This window comes from Manacus candei, unplaced genomic scaffold (assembly GCF_025592945.1).
Source record: "Manacus candei isolate 608988 ecotype Guabito, Panama unplaced genomic scaffold, ASM2559294v1 h1tg000092l, whole genome shotgun sequence".
NCBI lineage: Eukaryota > Metazoa > Chordata > Aves > Passeriformes > Pipridae > Manacus > Manacus candei.
In genome coordinates this window covers 2,344,816-2,366,515 of record NW_026138140.1, presented here as the reverse complement: position 1 = coordinate 2,366,515, position 21,700 = coordinate 2,344,816, and the positions used below count along the sequence as shown (strand labels likewise).

At 39.3% G+C, this 21,700-nt stretch overlaps 1 protein-coding gene across 7 annotated transcripts in view; it reads right to left on the bottom strand.

Moving 5' to 3' along the window:
- The window catches only part of SLC7A11 (solute carrier family 7 member 11), a 272,050-nt gene that overhangs the window by 61,711 nt on the left and 188,639 nt on the right, over positions 1 to 21,700 (bottom strand). For 3 of the 7 annotated variants that reach the window (XM_051768142.1, XM_051768147.1, XM_051768143.1), the window contains exon 5: positions 9,998 to 10,095. In XM_051768142.1, coding sequence (XP_051624102.1) covers positions 9,998 to 10,000 — 3 coding nt within the window. In that variant the 5' untranslated portion in view covers positions 10,001 to 10,095. Of the gene's footprint in view, positions 1 to 985; positions 1,248 to 1,864; positions 1,961 to 2,424; positions 2,539 to 4,317; positions 6,685 to 9,997; positions 10,096 to 10,192; positions 10,335 to 10,430; positions 10,460 to 21,700 lie in introns of those variants that run through there. The other 4 variants (XM_051768140.1, XM_051768141.1, XM_051768145.1 and 1 more) reach the window with 4 other exon arrangements.

The following is a 21,700-nucleotide window of genomic DNA, read 5'->3' as shown; positions in this document are numbered from 1 at the left end:
CCAATTATCGGTTCCACCCAGGGTAGGGAAAGTTTATTTGGTGTTGGGGGATTATTTGTTATATTCTGGAAATTTCATGAGAATTTTCCATCACCTGAGCTCAGTCCTAAGGAGGGCATGAAGCTGGAAGAGGCTCATAACTGTCTGCTGCCCCCATTACACAGTATACTCACAAAATCTCTTCTGATTATTTGTAGCCCACCATCACTTTTATTTGAATTATTCATCACAGAGTGAGAACCACTATGCAAACACAAGAGACAAGGCTCAGTGTCTTTTCAGAGAGCTCTTCTGAAAACGCAGGGCTTAACCTGTCCAACACCCAGAACAGCCCCATTCTTCCATAAAAACTCACTCTAAAAACAGAACAAAAAGGTATAAGGTGCAGTTTTCTCTAGACTGAAATTATTTGAAGCAATGTTTCTAAAAATGATACTCTGAAAATAAACCTTCAGCCTCTTGTAGCAGCTGGCATTGTGCACAGCCTTTTATTGTTTCTCTCCACTTGTTTGTTTGTTTTTTTTTCCCAGTTCCTACAAGTCATCCTACACCTATACCCAGCAAAGACCTAAACCACCAGCAGAAAGGTTCATCTCCCCAGGCTGGTTGCCTGCTGCCATGGGTGGGCTCTGGTGCACAGGACCTGTCACGGTGTGAACAACCTTTCTGTCAGCTGCTCGAGCATCACACAGAAAAATGGTACTACAGTGTTTCACAGACCCAACAGTCCTGACACAGGGTCACCCCCATTTACCACACTCGTAGAGTTTGTGCTGATACCAGGACACAGCTCCATCTTTCAAAAGGAGCTATAATTTTGATATTTTCCTTGGGAAATGCTAACACACACACATACAGAGCATTCCCTTTTATGCTAATGCTACAAGAAACGCAGCGAAGTGAAGGACCTAAAATTCAAGCCTGAACTTGAGTTCCCACTTCTCAAGCCCACAAAAACCACAATTTCTAGGTGTAGAGAGCATACCTTTACAATCCTTCCAGGCATTTGTATATCAGCTTATTGCATCCAACAAATCCAAGGAGTCACAAGTCAGGCCTCCAGGCCACACATTGCCACACTGACTGGAGACACGGGAATAAAAGAGGAAGTACAGCAAGACTGCAGAGGCGAGGAAAGCCCCAAACTCTTTTATGTGGGTGGTGTGGCATGAAAAATGTTGTTTAGAAAACTGGTCTGAGTCTTCTCTGTATAATGCCGAGTTGTTTGTGAGCCTCGGAAAGCAGCCCTGTAGGAAGGCGGTAGTCTGGTTTCAAATGTCAAAGGATGGCAAAATACCTAAAAGTATTTGTTTCATGTAGATAATCTAGCATCAAAAAGTTTTGACTGGGGATTTTTGCTCCCTTTGTAGTGCTGAGGAGGAGTTTAACTAGAGTTAGGGGGAAAAAAATAATCTGTAAGCATTTAAGAACTAAGGTGTCCTTGGGAATTGAGAATAAATCACCGTGAAGTAACAAAAATCTCAGCAGATTGGGATGGGTTTTTTAAGTTATAATGCAAACAGAACTCTGAGAAGATTGAAACAATTTGTTATTATCTCTACTACAGGTCAAAGCTTTAGTTAAAAATGGAATTACTGAGAATGTTAGGGGGAGTGTTATTTTGTAGTCAGAGACTTACAAATTACTCGCCTAATTATTTTGCATTCCACTTTGTGCTGAATACAAAGATGATATTTAGCAGCAAAACAAAAACTGAGAAGGAATGAAATACACATCCAGCTCACAGGCTTAAAAAATAAGATAAAACCACTATAAGAAATCCAAAAGCAATTCAAATATTATTTCTTATATTTTCAGTCAAAAGCTTCCAATAAAAGGCAGGAAACAAATAGAAATCTGGTACCAAGAAGACTGCAGACAACAATAGCAGTCTAGAAGGCAAATACTTCTGAAAGTTTCCCTGTCTCCCATTTGCTGATAGCTGCCAGTCAATTTTCGGCTGGAATAGAAAAGAAAAAAAAAGGGATTTCAGAAATCCTTCCTATTTTTCTCACTATTAAAGCTCTATTTCAAAAGACATGATGATTTTGCCTGATGGTTTGACAGTTTAATGGATCTTTTTTAAGCAGACAGGAATCATTAGTACCTGGTACCAAGCAAGAAAACTCCTCGTGAGAGAAAGACGATTCTTACTGAGGGCCTGTGTGTGTGAAAACATGAGTGTGTTTTATACCACCTCATTTTTCATATTCAGGGCATATGTAATCATAACCTAAGCAGTGCTGTACATAAATATTATTCTTGAATTTTCTGTGTTTGCATTTCTCATCAGCAGAATACAATTTTCAGAGTCCCTATGTTATTGTTCCTCAGCTTTTGGATGAAAACACTGAGATACCTCATGACACTCAAGAAATCAAGACCTCAGAGTAAATTTCCATCAAAACTGCATGTGCTGAATACCTGGCACGATGGTAAGATTGCTGGCAGCTTCAGGGAGTCAGGATTTTACTTGGGCTGACTCAGGCTAGGCTGGGCATGTGAACAGAATTAATTGGCACTTCAGAAAAAAATTGTCTTTGGAAAAAATCAAGATAGAGACAGAATTAGCACTGAGCATGCTTTCTACCCCATTTTCCCATTTTTTGTATGAGAATTCTTCACACTAGATAAAAAGCTTATAGTGTAAAGAAAACATACCACAGCTACACAGATTATCAGGTTTAAACTTGGCTCTTTAACCACTTCTTATTCACTCTTATTGTATTTTTCATACAATTTATACAGTATCATCTATCCATTTGGATTACTCTTCTATTTATCCAAGTGCTGAACTTTCTGGGAGTCATGTTTTTTTTCACTATAAATCAAACCATTCTTTTTTTAAAAGGGTTACCTTATCCCAATTCACGGGTGTGGCAGGCAGATTCAGCCAGTGAATTCTGTTACGAAAATAATGCATGCAAAATTCTGGAGAAGGGAGTTCAAGAATTTAAGCAAAGTTTTAATTTACTGAGCACTCAATGGGGAAATCTTTCAGATCCCTTGGATCTGAACTGCAGTTCCTTACTCCCACCCTTAACAGAAGGTGACCTGTCTTTCCCATCATATTAAGCAAGCTCATTCCCCTTCTGTTGCATAAACTTAGATTAGATGGAGCATATATGCAAAGTTATTTGATTTTCCCTGAACAGAAAACTACACTCTTACCCAAGAATAATTGTAATGGGACTTGTAGGTCCTATTTAGTTCTCACTCCTCTCACAATTGCCATATGCAGCAATAGTTGCACCTATGGATTTCTCTTTTTGTTCATTTAATGTAGGGGGTTTTTATGCCTGGAAACCAAAAAAGTCTTGGCTGGGGCCTTGTGCAGGTCATGAATGTAATAAGGTCAGGCTCCAGTCAATAAGCTCCTTCTTCAGCATCAGGTCAGGGCTTCTTTAGCATCAGGAGCAATGGCACAACATCTTCATCAATAAAGATAGACAGAAGCATCTCAATTAAGGGTTGAAGCAGTGACAGAGTTTACCACAAGAAGGGATTTAAACTGCAGATAAGCAAAAGCACATGTGTGCACAGAAATGACTGGCAGTCAATCATTCACACTGCCATCGTAATTTAGCACTGAAATGAAGCCTATGGATCCTACAGGGAATCATTTTATTGGCATCTAAATGCCCATACTATGTCTTCTTGAAGTATTAAGAACTCCATCAGAAAAAGCACTTGCTTGGAGCATCGCCAAGGTGCTTCAGCAGTTTGTACTAGTGCAGCCCCATATATTATTCTCACATTTCAATAGAGAGGAGCATCTTAGTGCTGAGGTCAGCCTCTGCTGCTTCTTTGAAAGTGAAGTTCCTGTTTTCCACGTTCACAATCTGTTCTTCAGAGACACTGTCTATTCAAGCATAGCAATTTTACCATGTTTTGTGACATTTAGTAAGAAGATTTTGAAGACAATGTACAGCAGATGCACACTGTGTGTAGTCTTGATGAGGGTATTTCTGACTTGTCTACTCTGGACTTTAAAATGTTGTGCAAAACAACTACCATGTCAGAAATCTGCCCTCTTTCCCCTCCCCAGTGAGTTGGTCCAGTTTACCCAGCATCTCAGAAGTCCAGTCTCCAGGACAACAAGAAGTAGTGACATGAATTTCTAAGTATATTTCTAACCCATTCTTCACATATAAGCTTAAAAACAGCCAACAGCTCAACTCTGTGCATAATGCACCAATTCCAGCATTTTTCCATCCCTCCCACATTTAATCTAGTCCAAAGATTAAGACAGAAAGCTTTTCTACCCAACGCCTCTACTCTTACCAAAGACTCTTTTACAACAAAACCGACACTAACCTCAGTTTTATTCTTCTTTGTTAGTACTTTGCTTGCACTTCAAAGAAGAGAGTTGAGAAGATTCTAAAATTACACACTTTGAGGACTCTTGCCTTAAAATAAATGAATATAATCAGTATTGCTCACACTTTTCCAGGGGGTCCAGGCCCCTCACTGTCCCCTCACAGGGATGGTGGCAGAGAGGGATTCAACAGAATAAAAGACTCTCACTCCTCTTGAGTCAAAACAGTAAATGAAGTTAACTGGGGTCATTTCCAAGTAGCACAATACCTCCCTATAACAGGTACTCACTCCTGTGGCAATACAGACGGCTTGAAGAGAGGGAGTACAGAAAGATGCTGCACTGTAAATCATGTGAACACTTACACATGATTAGGTCAAAGTACCACAGAAATTTAAATCAGGGGAAACTGAGCTGCTCCTGTATCAATTTCTCTTCAGGTTACCCAATGTAGGGTTTTATTTATTCCTAATTAAAGAAAAAAAATTTACTTGGACAGGAGAATAGGCTAAGCAGAGGGATGATGCTAATCATCTGAGTATACTTTTTACTAACAACTTCAGTTTATAAAACCCTTCCAGAGAAACTAGGGAAAATAGCCCAATTCAGCTTTCTGAAAACAAACAGATTTAAAGGCATCTCCTCAGACACGACAGCAATGAATCTGGTACATAAAGAATATCTTGCCATTAATTCTTGCTTTATTTTAGTTTTTGATCTTTATTTCTCACCTTTTCTCCAACCTAAAGCACACTCTCTAAAGCCTGAACTAAACTAGAAGCCATTCCAAATTTCTTCTTACTTTTCCTTATTTTTCCATGCCCCTTTCCAGGGGGTAATGAATGCTCAGGTCTCAGTGAATCTTCAGGAATAATGCAGAATTCACTCTTTGACCCAGATCCCCATCGTTATCCCACATAGCTCAACTAAGCCTACACCAAGCCAAGCAGCTTAATTCAGAGCCTCTCCTGTCCTGCCTGCCCCTCGGGCCAGTTTTACTCTTTGGAGGAGGACGTGACCAGTCAGTTGAGCCAGCTTTGTGTGCCCACAGTAGTGCAGAGACAAGCAGAAATCTTGGTGAGGAAGCAGCAGTTCCCAGGTTGCCTTTTGGCATTGGTGCCATTCCTTAACCTATTCTGGGGGATGCTGCATCTCCTTCCCACCAGCACAGAGTCAATTCGACTCGAAGTACAAAGGCAGGAATTCTCATTTTTCTCTAAGCACAGTAAGAATGAGAAATATGATTACTCTATTTCAGGTAATTAGGGAGTAATTCTATTGACCTTCCACTGGTCCTCACCTTCCAAGTGGGAAAGGCTTTATCATCAAGGAAGAATAGAAGAGGCACTAACCCAAAAGTTCCAACAAATCCTATAACCAGAGTAGAGAGCTTTTTGAAGCACTCTCTTCTTTGTATGGCCAGCCTTGCTAATCTTCACAGAATGGAGGATATCACCATGAAACACAATGTAAAGGACTGAAAGGTCAAAGTAGTAAAGAATTTTATTTTCTGTAATGTATTTCGCATCATATTTCTAATATTGCTTCTCCTGACAAGAGCTATTCTGAACACACTGGGCAACAAAACAGAAATTCAATGTCCCTACAACTGTCGGTCAGAGAACTGGAAATGAGAAACGATGCTCTGAGTCACAGTCCATCTTCCTAACACTACCTTCATCTCCCCATGCAGGCTAAATGAAGTTTTCCTGGATGAGTTCCCTTTCCTCTTGTCTTCTGCATGGCATGCACAAGCAACCCTGTATTTGGGAACCTGTGCACCAACACAGTGATAGATGGGTGTCTCCAGGATTTGAGAGAGCCTTTTACATACCCTCTTTTGGTTTTATCTTCTGAGCTTATTCTACCTCATCTATCCAGATATGCAAAATCCACCTCTATAAACTTCCAGATCTCCTAATAAGTGAACTCCTCTGGGGGTAAAAGACTCACACATTTTTATTTCCTCTTGCATGGCCTTGCATTTAATTCCTCTTTTTCCTTTCTGGTAATTACTGACTTGGGAGGGCAGACAGCAGAGGGAAAGGTGAGGAGAAAAGCCAGGAATTGTGCCAACCTCAGGTTTTAAAAAGTTTTCTTCTCTATTTTGGCAGCAAACTTTTGCATTAGTTGTTTTGCATTCCATAACTGTAGGTATTACTATGCTTCATTTTTAAGGGGATATTGTCAGAGTATGCAGAAGTAATTCCAAAGCTACAAAGCAGGAATGCTTCAGCCTCTGTATTCTGGATTTTCATATGTTTATTGGCAGTTTCTGTAATTGAAGCAGCAGATTCAAACTCAGCACCATAAAATATATAATGAGGTGTAACTACAAAAGTTTACTGGGTTAAAAGGAAACCTACAACTATTTTGTTCAGAAAATAAAGCCTGAAACTAAAAAAAAAAAATAAATCAAAAAAATCTGGGAACAAAATCAACTATGCATTAGTTTGGTTTTTTTTCTTCATAATGAAGGTCTAGGTGCTTAGCTATCACCCAGAAAATGAAATTTTGTCTGGAGTGTGCAACTGTGAATGAAGGGACTTTGGCTTCTTTCTCTGCAAGTAGCTGACAGGCTACTCTCTCTCTCTATTGACAGAGTCTAGGGATGACATGCCCTTGTTCCTGTTCAGGTATGAAAAGAGCCAGCCATATCTATACAGCAATATCCATCATGTTGAGAAAAGGATGTTTCTTTCCTAAGGACAAGACAGATGTGTAGTTTAAAACCTCTCAGTGACCAAAATCTCTTTCTTACCCAGCTGCCAGCTGAACCAGTCAGATTTGCACAATAACCTAATAATACCAAGGGCAGTACATCTCTGTACTGTATTTAAAATTAAGTCATGTCTTTACAGTCATGCTCAGTATTTAACTTTCTCTGCATGACTTTTCTGTTTCCATGCTCCTCTTCTGACTTGAAATTACAGACACTTGTTTGTGTTCAGGGCTCCTCAATATACTTATTTTGGGTCTTTTTCCATTTGTCAGAAGGATAATTTCATCTTCTTAAGTCTGATGCCATCCTGAAGAGCAAACATTATAAATAGATTCCAAGCAGTGTGCATTCAAATAAATTACATGTTTAAATGTGTCAGTTAAATTATAATGCTCAATTAGACAGCTAATTATGCTGAAAATGCAGTTGTGTGTATAAATTGATGGCCACTCCCCCAGCCTGCCTGGCTGCTTCCATTCATATATTGTCCCTTTGTAAGGTTTATCTTCCAAATATCACCGAGTTGAAGGTTTATCTCAGTGCAATCGTACACTGCTTTACTGTTACTTCATTTTTAAAAAATAACTTCAAATACAAATCAACATTTGCACTGAGTTTTACTACCTGCCATCAGAATTTTAGTGGTAGTAGGATTTGTGGACCAGGTTCCCAGGTTTCTCAAGGTCACATTCTCAAAGTGCTTTTCCTCTGCTTATGACGTCTCACTTGCCAGGATGCTTTTTAATCACTCCCACTGCACCATTTTACATGGAAAAGCTAAATTTGTCCTAAATTCATATGCACATGTGAATTTTAAATATGACCTTTTGAACTGATAAAGAAGCAGAGCATGAAACTATAGATGACACACTTACATTTATAAAGCACAGTCTTAAAATTGCCACTGAATTTATTAATACTGTCTAAGACCTGGAAATCAAGTAGCAAGAAGAGTCTGTCAGCATGAATGAATCAGTCTGATTTAAGACAATACCTTGGTATGACAAAATACAAGCTCTTAATTCACGACATCTTGTCTCAAAACCACCTCACAAACTAGATCTTTTCAGTTATATTTTCCATGTTTTACCCTCCATTCAATTTCTATAGGTTTACTATGCTTACTCCCAACTAATCTAACTGAAGCATTTATACACAGTAAAACCCAAGTTCTCATACTTGATGAGATCTGTGAAGAGTTAAATTATTTTTTTCGTGTTTCCAGACAGCTACCTATCTCATTTCTTACAATATGAAAGGAATCATACAAAATGAAAATTCATCAGTATCACTATTTTAAAAATTTAGGCAAAATAAAGACAGTAGGATTCCACCAGAGATAAAAATAAATTTCACTTGAGCTCAGCATAAAGTATAATTTCAAGCAGGCAGCTGTTCTCTTCAGTTCTTATGCTTAGATGACACTGAAAAAATAATGGTGGAATAAAAAACCCAAAGCTGACCATTTTCTTCCTTTTCTAGGTTTTTGCTCTTTTCTTTGAATTATAAAAGGTAATAGTTTCATTTTAAGGTCTAAACCCCTTGTCATATAGTTTGTCCATACTGTTAGACCATATCAATCATAATTATTTATAAAAGTGTTCTCAGTCAGCCCATAGTTAAAGAAAAAATAACTGAAATAAGCCCATGTCTGTGGCTCTGGGCATATATGGTAGTAAAATCCAGCTCATCAAGACATCTAAAATTAATTTGGATAAATACTGCAAAATGCCGATGTATGAACCTACTCCAATTTTGACAATTTAAGAGACATAAAGTTCTATTGTACTACATTTTTTTCTTTTATTTGTTATCTCTATGGTTAGTCAAGAGGGAAAGCTTTCATCGTTATGGTCTGCTTTGTCCTTTCAGGACTTGTAGTAACTCCCCTGAAGTGCCTTAGCAGCTGAAATCAGGGAATTCCAGGGTATGTTTTTTTATGGCACATGCTACAAATTATTAAATTCCACTTCAAAAATAAAAATTCTGTTCAAGTCTCTTTTCAAAAATGGCATTAAAATCCACACATCCATTTCCGACATGTCATTTTGAACCAGTAGTCACAGTACTTGAAATATGTAGAAGCAGGGTTAGTATTTATCATTTGGTCCTAGGTCTCTGAGCAGAGCCTGTCTGCCAGCCTAGAGAGTCAGAGAGTGACACTGAGAAGGCCTAGAAACTGCTTAAGATTTTTAAAGGTTCTTATGGCTGTCACTAAGCTCGCTGCTTCACAACAGACTGAAAAATGCGAGAGGTTTTCCAGCTGAAGTCACGTGTGTGTTAAAGAGGATTAGCACGAACAGCCAACTAACAAATGCAAGGTTTTTTCTTTCTATTTTTTTAATCTTCCCTTCCTTCTATCCTGTAATAAAATATTTTTTTTTCCCCTCCTATTCTATATATTTTCCCCCTTTTGGAACAGCACATAAAGGAAGCTGCAAGTCATTTAACAGACGCATCTAGCACAACAGACTCCGAGGATGCAGACTGCGAAGTGAATCTCACTCGATGCAGAGAGTATTAAATCACATAACCACTGGAACAACTCAGGGTCTCAACTGCTCATTTACACAATTCAACTGTGGCATGCTTATCTCTCCATTCTCTCCTATCCCCAGCCTGTACATCAACAAAACCCGTTCAGTCTTAAAAACACCTTTGGGTTAGCATCCAAAGCCACTGCAGACAGAAATAAAATACAAATGGATTTGGATAAATCACACTAAAAGGCAGCCTCCAAAGTGACACCTTCATCACGGCAGAACGCAGCACCACTGCTTTTGGACACTGTGCAGCTCCATTCCATCAGCTGGCCAGCTTTCACCTTCATCTGCATTTCCAAAGCATTAATGGCATCACAGTTTGGCCCAGTTCTAGAAGTATTATTCACACACAGTAGGTTGTCTGAGTATGGCAAGAAAATCAGAGAAACAAACATTGTAACTAGCGGATCTCACCATTTTTCCAGGTTTGAGTAGTTTAATCAATTAGTCTCATACTTCTTCATGTTGAGGCCTTTGCATGATAACCTGATGTTCTCTTGGTGCACTCTCAACTAAAAGTTAAAAGAAAGAAAAAATAGCAAGGTTTATTTTCTGGTGGAAAAAGTGAGACCAGAGGTCTGAGGTTAATGCTGAGTTGGTATTATTCACCTTTCTCTTCTAGGAACATCTCTTTTCACAACAAAGAAGTAATTTCTGTTTCCCTCATTAACTGCTCTGCACCAGCTCAATGCCACCATCATAGCAGTTCTTCACAGCCTGGCAAATTGGATCTGCAACAAACACCATCCACCTGCAGGACACAGAGAGCTGGCTCCAGCTGCAGTCCCAAGAGTTTTTACACAAAAATTGCATCTGAATTACCACTATTTTAATTGCCAGAACACACCTCCACCATGAATTTGCATAAGACCTTTTGAGACATACTTCAACTCTGGAGAAAAAAAAAGAAAAAAAAGATGTTTTCTTTATTTTTGCTTAAAATTTCTTTTATTTTAGACCATCCACTCATATTAAAACTCCACACGCTGTTGCTCTTTAAATTGCTTCCTTTCAGTTTAGAGGGAAGTTTTCTTAGATGTATTTTTCAACCACTTGAAGGAAATATATGAAAAAAGAAAGAGAAAAAAAACCCCACATCTTGATCTTCACTAATTTCTATCATAGGAAGCTTTCCCCCCATTAACGTTGTTCAATATCATTCACAAAGCAATTTGACATCTGTACACACTTAAACTATGAACATTTCAACACTTCCCCTTCAAATTCCTCAGGAAGTAGCGGTCAGGTAAAGATGAGGAAGATAAATTTCTGAATGGGACTTCTGAGAGACCGATTATAGCACATTTTATCTATTACATTAAGTTTTCTCGAGTGAAAAAAAAAGTGCCAAAGTTAAAGGAGACCCCTGGGCTTCTTACACTGTTCATTTAGGTCAGAAACCTTTGTAGTGCTTAAATATTTCAAACTAATTCCTCCAGAAAAGCCTTAAATAAGTAGTGTTTTGCTTTTTTTTGGTAAAACTCTCTCAAAGTATAAAGTTTGGCTGAGCCAATCTGAGCTGTAGATAGGAGAAAGTGGTACATTAGTACAGTGAGAGACTGATCTCACTATACTTGTAAATCAACAGATTAATGCTTTGATGCAATATCTTCCTCTCTTGCTCTTCTTTCTGCAAGTGAACTTTATATGGGCCTACTCTGCTCTCAGATAAGGCTCAAAAAAATGGGGTAATTTGGATGTCATAATAAAATAAGCAGGATTTTTCTCCATTTCCTATAATTAATATATTCTTCATTCAATTACCTTACACCAGAGAGCTTATCGATGTTTCAGACCTTGATGAGCACATAATATCCTTCAAAAGATATTTTTTTGCTGTGTTTAAAGCCTTAACTATTTGAATGCTATTCAGTTCTCTCAGAGATCTTAAACTCCTTATTCAGGTAGAGTTTTCTACATAAAAGAAGAACCAATTCAGCAGATAATCAGCCATGAACTTTTTCAATATATATCCCATAGTAAATTAAACAACAAAAAGAAATCAGACAGATTTTATGGACCAAAGTAAATCTAGCAGTTCCTCATTTTGAAGCTAATGATGTTTATACATTGAAATACCTAGATCTACTATTACTCCCAGTATGTAGGCTACATGGGAAAAAGAGATGGAAACCAAATAAAAAGGAAGAAAAATTCAGCTTCATGTTCTCTTGGAAGGAGAAAGGGATGAAGGTCCATAAGCAGCTTCTTGCATGCAGTTGCTCAAAAGAAATATGTGCTGGCTGCATGACAACCTCTGTCATGAACCATCAAGAAAATGCTGAACCTGAAAATATAAACCACCTCCACTGCAAAAGTGACTCTACCAGCTGGCAGCAGTAATCAGGAACACCATAAATTTATTTATCATACTGCACAAGCTGCCTGGAAGAAAAGGTAAGTAATCACTGCATTTACTTTCTGCACAGCAGTGCAGAAAGAAATGCATGTCTGAGTCTATGTGATTTAACTATGATTACTCCAAAATCTCATCCTGTGAAATAATCACTGACTAATCTCAGCATGTAGCTGCAGAGACACTGATGGCACTGATCACTGTTTTTACATGACTATCAAGCAATTTATTTTGTTTTAAACAGAAACAGTCCATCCTCCTTTGTCTGTTGGGTTCAGCATACTCATTATTAATAAGTAATTTGCTTATATTGATTGCTTTTCTCATAACTTTCATCATAATCTTGTGCTTGTGGCATCACTGTTTGCTATGAAAATCATTACATATTAGTGAATTATAAACAGTAAAAGAGGCTTCTTTCAGACTACGTCAGGTTTTCTAATGCAAAATTTTTGTAATTTTCTCAAAACCTCCCTCATGTAAGTAACAAAAAAAGGGATTTTTTTTCACTCTGCTTTTAAAATAAGGAAAACAATTATTAGCCTTCAAATGACTGTGGATCATAGGAGGATCCTGCAACTTCTGTTTTCAGCACCTGCCACATCCCCTTTCTTGTATTCGCAGCTAACATTACCAGTCTCACTCCTATGCTTAGCTTAAATCCCCTAGGTAGTCCCATATATTTCAGCAGTATTAAGAATCATAAAATCATTTATCTTGGAAAAGACCTCTAAGATCACCAGTCCAACTGTTAGCCCAGCACTGCCATCTTCATCTCTAAACCATGTCACCAAGCACCACACCTAGATGCCTTTCGAACACTTCCAGGGATGGTGACTTAACCACACCCCTGTGCAGCCTGTTCCAATGCTTGACAACACATTCCACGAAGAAATTTTTCCCAATATCCAATATAAACCTCCCCTGGTGCAACTTGAGTCATTTGCCTCTCGTCCTATCTCCTGTTACCTGGGAGAAGAGACCAACTCCCATCAGGCTACAGCCTCCTTTCAGTTAGTTCTAGAGAGCAATAAGTTCTCCTCTCTCAGCCTCCTTTTCTCCAGGCTAAGCAATCCCAGCTCCCTCAGATGCTCCTCAGCAGACTCATGCCCTTCACCATCTTCGTTGCCCTTCTCTGGACACGCTCCAGCACCTCAGTGTCTTTCTTGTAGTGAGGGGCCCAAAACTGAACACAGAATTCGAGGCTGCAAGCCCTTTAAAGCACAGATTAGGTCTTTAATTTACTAATATAAATCAACCAAACACAACAGAGATTCCTCAGAGCGCTCTGTACATGGGCACACCCGAGCACCTTCTCATCCCGGATACACGTGCTTCTGTGGCTGCTCCAGTGCCAGTGTCCATCCACAGCTGTTTGCCAATGTGGAAAGCACCTTTCCCAAAGATGATGTAAGCACATCAACAAGACTTGGTCAGTTCTCACAACCCAGCTGGACCCAACACCATGGAAAACAAAGCCACATGGTATAACACGCTTTCTTGTCCAGCTCTATTGAGGGACCCGAACCAAAGACTTCCTCAATAACATGGGAAGCTGAGTGAGACCACCACATCTTCACTGAAATTGGTGCAAGCAGCTATGTAAAGAGTGATGATTACTAATGTACAAAAGCAGTCTTTAGACCACTGTAATTTGTGTACTTCTGAGAGGTATTTCAGTTCTTTTGAGAGGACACTGTCTATACAAAAAGGTTTTTTCATTACAACCACACCCATTGGCAGTGGAGGGCAGAATATATCACTTTGTCAGCCCAAATATAGACAGCAAACTCTCTAGTGTAGAAAGAGATTCACTAACAGGCGAGTGCTTTTGCAGGCTTAGGTCATGTCATTTGTCATTTTTTGTACTATGCAGATACTCTACACCTCTGCTAGACAGCATCGCCACCTCCACCATGTTCAAACCGTGACACATGCCAGCATGTTACCTAAGCCATTCCAGTGCTGGCAAGGTCAGCATGAACGCACAGCAACTCCAGTATATATTTTTTTCATTTGCATCTTTTTTACAAGAAATAGAAACCCTGCCTGGAGAAAGTGGATTCATTACAATATTTCTCCTTTTCTTCTTTCAGGTATGGGTCACCAGAGGCAGACAGAGGTTACACTGGGTTCATAAAAAGAGGCAGAACTTGTAGAGCGTGCTGCAAGAACTGTCTCATTTTCAACCTTTGCCCTCTTCTAATTTAATATGAAAACTACGTGTGATTAATTTTTTAAAACTTGGAAAAGATGATGCCTAAGGCATCTCTAATCAACTTGATGGTGAGGTACATACAATTCTGCTACAGTCCTGCATGGCAAATAAGTTACACAGAATTTTAATACAGCAATTACCACCTGCCACTTCAAGATAACAATTAGCTAGCAACCCATTTAAGACTCGTGTATGTGCATCAGTGAGAGGGATAAAATTGCAAGCTCCAGAAGAAGAGGCAGCAGAATGAGGTTTTTGCCAGATGAACTACCCCTTAACACTTCAAGGAGGGTAAAAGTAAAGTATACCCACTGCAAAGCTTCAGCATCAGATAATGGAAAAACAAGAAACAGAACCACGAATCCACATAAGAACTCCTAACTTTAAAATGAATCCAGCAGTCTGGCAAACAGACTGGCATGGACCTATCTCTGGGTGGAGAGAATATTGATAACCGAAGAAACAGACACTGGAAGAAGTGGAGAGTTTGGAGGGTACACCTAATCCAGGGAAAAGAGGAACTTGGAAAAATGTCATCATTTTCCCCTCTTGTGCTTGTCTTTCTGACCTATCCCTGAGCTCCTCTGCTTTTCAGACACATCTGTACAATCCTTCTGGGCCACAGAAAGCTCTCACAACAAAAGGTGGTGCAGTTCCTCTGCTTATCTATCGTTACACAGCCCAGCTTTAAACCAAGTACATCCATATGGACAGTCAGAAGTCACTGGTTATTTTTAAGCTCCACCTCTCTAGGAAAAGCTTTGGTTTGTTAACTATCAGTGGAAGTAATTGTGTGTACTCCAGAGTATGTCAAGACACTGTTATGCTAGATCAAGTCTATGGCAAGCTCCTCTAGCAACACAAAAGTATCACTGTGTATTACTATGACACTGTGATGGACAAAATTTGGCAGATCTTGTTTAAGGAATAAAACCCCAAAACATCATTACCCATATAAGCACTGCTAGTTTCACAACAGCCATAGATGTATTCAGAAAAACAAGAGGTGACACTGAGAAAACTTGCAGTGTATCAGAAAACTGCAGGGTTTTCATCTGTGGGTAGATGCTGAGACAATTAATTTGTTGCAATGAATCCTCTATGTTTTCTTTTTAGAGTATGAACCTCTATGTTTTCTTTTTAGAGTATGAACCCATGCACAAAATTCTATCCAAACTCTCTATCCTTGGTATTTAATATAGGATATATACATATACATAAAAAACACAACTGTACACTACTTGAAATTAGTAGGATGACAACCATTTTAGCTGTAGACAGCACGAAAATTCCTGTGTGAGAATTCTCACTAGAAATTTCTGAGCATAAGATTTGTCCTCCTCCACTAGAAAACTGCAAGAAATTCCTAAAACAGGAGCAGAAGCTGGAATATAGATTCAGAGTTTCCAAAAGACTTTTACAGATTTTGTCCATTCAATGCAATAAAGTAAGTTCAGTAATTAAGAAAAATAAAAGGAAAGTTCTGCCATAGATGAAAAATTGAAAAAGAGTACTTTTTAAGGCAGAAGATCACTGAGTTACAATAAACTCAATAGAGTTGTAATAGCACTGATGCTCTTTGCTGTCTTTACTGGTGAATTGAGAAATGGAGTAAAATGGGGAAATTGCTGACAGCACAGAAGTAGTACAAATTATAAGAAAAAACAAATTCCAAAGTCACAGTAGTACTAAAGTAGGAGACATTACAGTGTCAGATAAAACCTATCTAAGTGAAAGCCATCTATGAACACAGCTCTCTTATGAATTACCATGTTTTCAACACCTCAGGACAAAATACATGAGAAAAATTGCACTGTTACTGCAGATGAGCAGTAGTGGAACTTCTAATCAATGCATAAAAGAGGTCAGAGAAAGAATATTCAATAACACACTTTAAAATGTCATTACTGAACATCTCCAAAAATACACTTTTTATTACCATTTGCAGCTTTATGAAGATGTGGCGCTCCATGTCTACTCCACACCTACTTTTGATCTTGAATACACAATCACACACTAACAGAAACTGAGACAACTTTGCACCATATTCCTCAGGATTTTAAAGAATGACTTTGCAGAACAGATCTTCTGCTAAAAGCTTGGTTCATCCTGTGTTTAAAGTCTGCTTTCAAAAATACACATAAAACAGACCAGCAGTTAACATTTCTCTTCTAAAGTCTACTGTTCACTGCATAACTTCTGTACTGCTCCTCTGCTGAAAACTCTATAAATGAATAAGTATGGGAGACAGACATTTTGTAAGGTGGGAGAATAACATGATACATTCCTCACTTTCCCCTAACTGCCTCATACTCGGGTCCTCTTTCTGGAAATTGCTTATCACTGCATGTCATGAATGCCAGGTCAAAAAGATTTGAGGTCCATGAGCAAGCATTTCTACCTCTTCCAGCTTTGCTTCTAGCAGTGCTTTGTCCATCACACACTCAAACATACTTAAAATCAAAAAGATGATGTTACAGAGTTATTCATCATCTTTATGGATAACTAAACAATATTGTACATGCAGTTTTTAGTTTTACTTCCATGTCATGTTAGGATTAATATTTTCAATTTCAAAAAAATGTCTTTGATAGTTTAAAGAATAGTAGGAGAAAAATCTAAAGAACATTTAATTGTCACTGTCACATTCCCAGCTCTTGATCCTTTGGTACTTAAAACTGTCTCCCTCAACCCAAAAGTACACCAAAATAAGAGTAAATATTACCAGAACTGAATGTAAAGAAAGAGGATCAGCTTAGGCTGCAACTGAGGTCAAAACATTCAGCAACTTCTAAAAGTGTAATAAATACAGTGAGAAAAGATACAGAAAAATCCACCGTACAAGGGAATAGCTACACATGAGCAAGCAGAGTAAAGGCTAAGCTGTGCAGTCACCTTGCTGCTCTGGCAGGGGATGCCAAGGCTAGGTTTTTGGCTGAACAGGAAACTGCTAAGGCATGACCATTGCAACGAGGGCATGGCAATAAGCACTTCTAATCTTGTATCCTGTGGATAGCTTTTGACAATTAAGTGTCTAACACATTCAGCCTTTTTTTAACCATGTCAGGTAGCAATTTTTTTGTATTAAGAGTAATATCAGGCAATACTGGCACCACTATTTCAAGATGTAGGACTGTAAAGCCATTTACATTCTGTTTCAATGCAGTGTCGAGATTACTGTGAGACAGTTCACAGCAGCAGCAGTTTCATGAAAGCCAAGTAATTATACAGTCAGCTTTCCTTCAAAATGCATTCCATAGCTGCTACAACCTGTGAAGAACTTTCTGCAATGTGTGGAGTATCTCTGAAAGTCACACGCTAGCCAAAATATGTCTGGTTTCCCTTTAATCCCATTGATAAGTTTCCAAAATTATGTTATAGTTCAATTATATTATTCTTCTGGAGAAGAATAATAAGAATATAACAGGAGATGAGGGTGGCTCATTAAGTCATTGCTCAAGTCTGCAGTTGCACTTCAGTTATAACATGCTTTTTCATCACTGATGCAAGGGAGAGATGGTGTCACTTTTCAAATCCAATGGAGAAAGATGGAAAATTTCCACCATGTACAGCTAGTTGCTTTGGGAGCCACAGCCAGCATAGCTCTGCAAAGACCTGATTCACCACAAATCCAGCCCTGGGCATGCTCTGGGCATCACAGCTCTGGCTCCAGCTGCCTGCCCTCAACCTGTCTGCTGTCTTGCCTCCCTCGTCCAGGCAAGGCACCACTTTGGAAGAGACATGTACAGCCCTGTCTGCTATGGAAACATCTAGATCCCAGTCCTGGGGCAGTTGCTGGTACATCATGTCCTTTTCAAATCTCTGGAGGAACAGACTGGACATCCAGCTCTGTTTGCTCTGCATCAATTCAGTGCATTCATCCGTGAGCAAAAACGTAAGAGAAGTAGTGTTGGGTTGCATGTCTCCACAAACACATCTCCTGACAGGTTCTGCTTCTCTTCCTGACCTCCTCTGCCCCTCTAGCTACTTCCCAAGGCATCCCAGCTGTCATTTTCCTGCAGAAGCTGGGTGCTTTTCTGAAGTCACATAATCACAGAATGGGTAAGGTTGGAAGTGACCATAGTGGGATATCTGGTCCAACCTCCCTCCTGAAGCAGGGTCAGCCCAGAGTACATGGCACAGTATTGTATCCAGACTGTCCTTGAGTATCTCCAGCGAGGGAGACTCCACAACCTGTCTGGGCAATCCATTCCAGTGCGTGATCACCCTCACAGTAAAAAAGTTCTTCTTCATGTTCAGATGAAACTTCCAGTGTATCGGTTTTTGCCCTTTGCCTCTCGTCCTTTTGCTTGGCACCCCCGAGATTAGCCTGGTTCCATCTTCTTGGCACCCTCCCTTCAGATACTTATAGACACTGATGAGGTTCCCTCTCAGTCATCTCTTTTCAAGGCTGAACAGGCCCAACTCTCTCAACCTTTCCTTATAAGAGAAATGCTCCAGTCTCTTAATTATCTTTGTTGTCTTGTGCTGGACCTGCTCCAGGAGCTCCACGTCTCCCTTGTACTGAGGAGCCCAGAACTGGACACAACACTCCAGATGCACCTCACCAGGGCTGAGTAGAGGGGCAGGATCACCACCCTCGACCTGCTGGCAATGCTCTTCCTAATGCACCCCAGGATACCATTGGCTTTCTTGGCCACAAGGGCACACTGCTGGCTCACAGACAGCTTGTTGTCCACCAGGACCCCCAAGTCCTTCTCCACAGATCTGCTTTCCAGCACATCCACCCCTAGCCTGTCCTGGTGCACGAGTTTATTCTTCCCCGGGTGCAGGACCCTGCATTTGCCTTTGTTGAATTTCAGACAATTCTCTGCCCATCTCTCCAACCCGTTGAGGTCCTTCTGAAGGGCAGCACAGCTCTCTGGGGTACCAGGCACTCCTCTCAGCTTTGTGTCATCAGCAACTTGCTGAGAAGGAATCTACCCCCTCATCCAAGTCATTTATTAAAAAGTTAATACAGAGTCCAAGATCTGTTCTCTGCTGCTTTCCTTCCTCCCACTTTTCAAGATCTTGAATGCCACTGTTTTGTGGACCCCACAGCTATGGTCCAGAGAAGTTTTGGATGCCCCATCCCTGGAACTGTTCAAGACCAGCTTGGATGGGGCTTTAAGCAATCTGGTCTAGTGGAAGGTGTCCCTGCCTGTGGCAGGAGGGGTGGAACTAGGTGATTTTTAAAGTCCCTTCCAATCCAAACCCTTCTATGATTGATTACCATGTCCCAAAGCCACGTCTTCCATGTTAATGGTGAGCAGATCCATCTGTGCATCACCCTGGCAGATCATTCCAGTGCTTGGAGCAAGAAGTTATTCTTGATGCCCTCTAGAAATCTCCTTGACTATTCATGTTCTGTCATCCTGAAAGCATATCTCAGGATAAAACAGTGTGGTTTAATAACGTAGAAGGCAGTGTTAGGTTAATAGTTGAATTCTATGATCTTAAAGGTCTTTTTGCAACTTAAATGATTCTATGATTCTTTCAAAAAAACAATAAATTCAAAGTCCAGTTAGGATCACTAAAGATCAGGTAGCAACTTCATAAAATTAACTGTGTCAGTGACAGCATCATAATTATGTTTCTGCTAAGATAATTGTGGCTCAATGACCAGCAGTTCCTGCAGGCCCCCTGCTCCCCCACCTTCCTCCCTCCCTTCTCCATTTCTTCTGTGAAACTTGCCAATGCAAGTTTCTTAACACACTCTTAAGAGACTGTTGCATTTCAGGGGTGGGCAAAGTTGACTTTGTACAGCTCGGTCTTTCCCTGTGCTGTGGAGACTCATTAAGTTAAAGTAAGCACATCAATATGAGTTTTTTCTCTCAGAAGGCACTTTATTATCTTCAGACTGTCCTGTGGACAACTGTTCTCTTTCTAAAATCAAAGCTTTCAGTAAACTAAGACAATTTCCCAATAGGATAACTTGCATAAATTTTTACTGTGTGTTTTTTTCTAATATTCTAATAGAATATGTAATGTAATATTAGATAAATAAAATATTCTAATTTTACAAATAGCCTTTCTTGGGCTCCAGACAGAAGAGCTCATGAGCTCCTAGTTGGAACATCCCAGTTCCAGGAGGCAGCATAAATTACTCATGTCTACATACCTCCTCCTACCTACCAACAAAACATCACCACAGACACACTAAAGAAAGGTGCATAAAGTGAAAAAGTAGCACCTGTGATACTCACTGATACTCTGTTCTGCAGTTGCTTTCTTTCAACTGCAGCGCTTTTTTGTATTATATTCGGTTTGGTTTGTACAAGAGAAAAAAGTCCTTTCCTACATCAAAATTATTCTGAATAAATCCACAGAAACTTGTGAGGACACAGCACCACCTAATCTGGAATCAGACTTAGGCACAAAGTCAGGATTTACAAATCTGGTTGTAAAATTTATGGCAGCACTTAAAAATGGCACAGTTTAATTAAAATATGAGATGCTAGGGTGGATTTCCCTCCCGTTATTACAGTTTCGTGGCCAGACCACTGTGGTAATTGAGGATTCATCTTCTTCGTATGATCTTCTTCATAATTATTTTTCTTTTTTTATTGTTCAAACTGAGTTTTGTTTCCATCTTCCATTTCATTTTAGAGATTTTGATCTTTCTAGCAGCCTGGAGAGCCTAGTTTAATTCTTCTACATGTTAGGACCAAAGAAGAGAAATAATTAAAAAGAAAAACTGGGAAGTACAAAGAAGATTCGAAATGGGGGGGTTGAGAGCACAGCAACAATAATTGCCAATAAACTTATACCTCATCAGCAAGCAGAGTTATTGAGGTATTATTCCAAGCAGTATTTGTTTACCTGAGTAATTCTGCCTTTCCTGACTTGGTCTGGAAGAGAGTTCTTACCGTATTTTCATCAGGCCCTCACACATCTAAATTTCCTGTGTGATAACTTCAGGTTACATTGTGCCTAACAGGAGTCCTCACATGAAGAGTTTGCTCAAAACCAGGAATTATTTCTGTCACATATTCCCTTTATTCCCCCATTTTCACGGAAAAATTTCACCCAGCTTTACAGTCTTGCAAAACTAAATCCTGATGTCCTAAGAGGGAAAAATATGTTGTATCCAGGGAAACAATACATTAGTTTTTATTTCAATGTGAAACAATTAATTTGAAAACTGGCATAAATGTGTGTATGTTTTTTTCTGAAAATAAAATGGAATTATTTTCTTTGACTACACAAAGGCATAAATGATTGTGTTGGCCATGCACTTAATCTATTACTCACCTGTGGCAGACAGTACTTCTTGGCCAGTAGTTAACTACTGTAAAGGTACTAAGGTAACTTATCATCCTTTTTCTGTACCATAGCTTCTGCTATTTTTATCAGTTGTAGCAGCTGTCATATTTTTAGACAGTTTTGATACAACATGGAACCAAAGAGATGCCCATTTAAACAACTTCTCAAAACCTTACTGTAATTTTTTCCTATTTATTCACTTAGGGTCATCTTAAGAAAACCCACGTAACAATTTAAAGAACACATAGCCCCTCTTTGTAAACTGAAAACCAATACA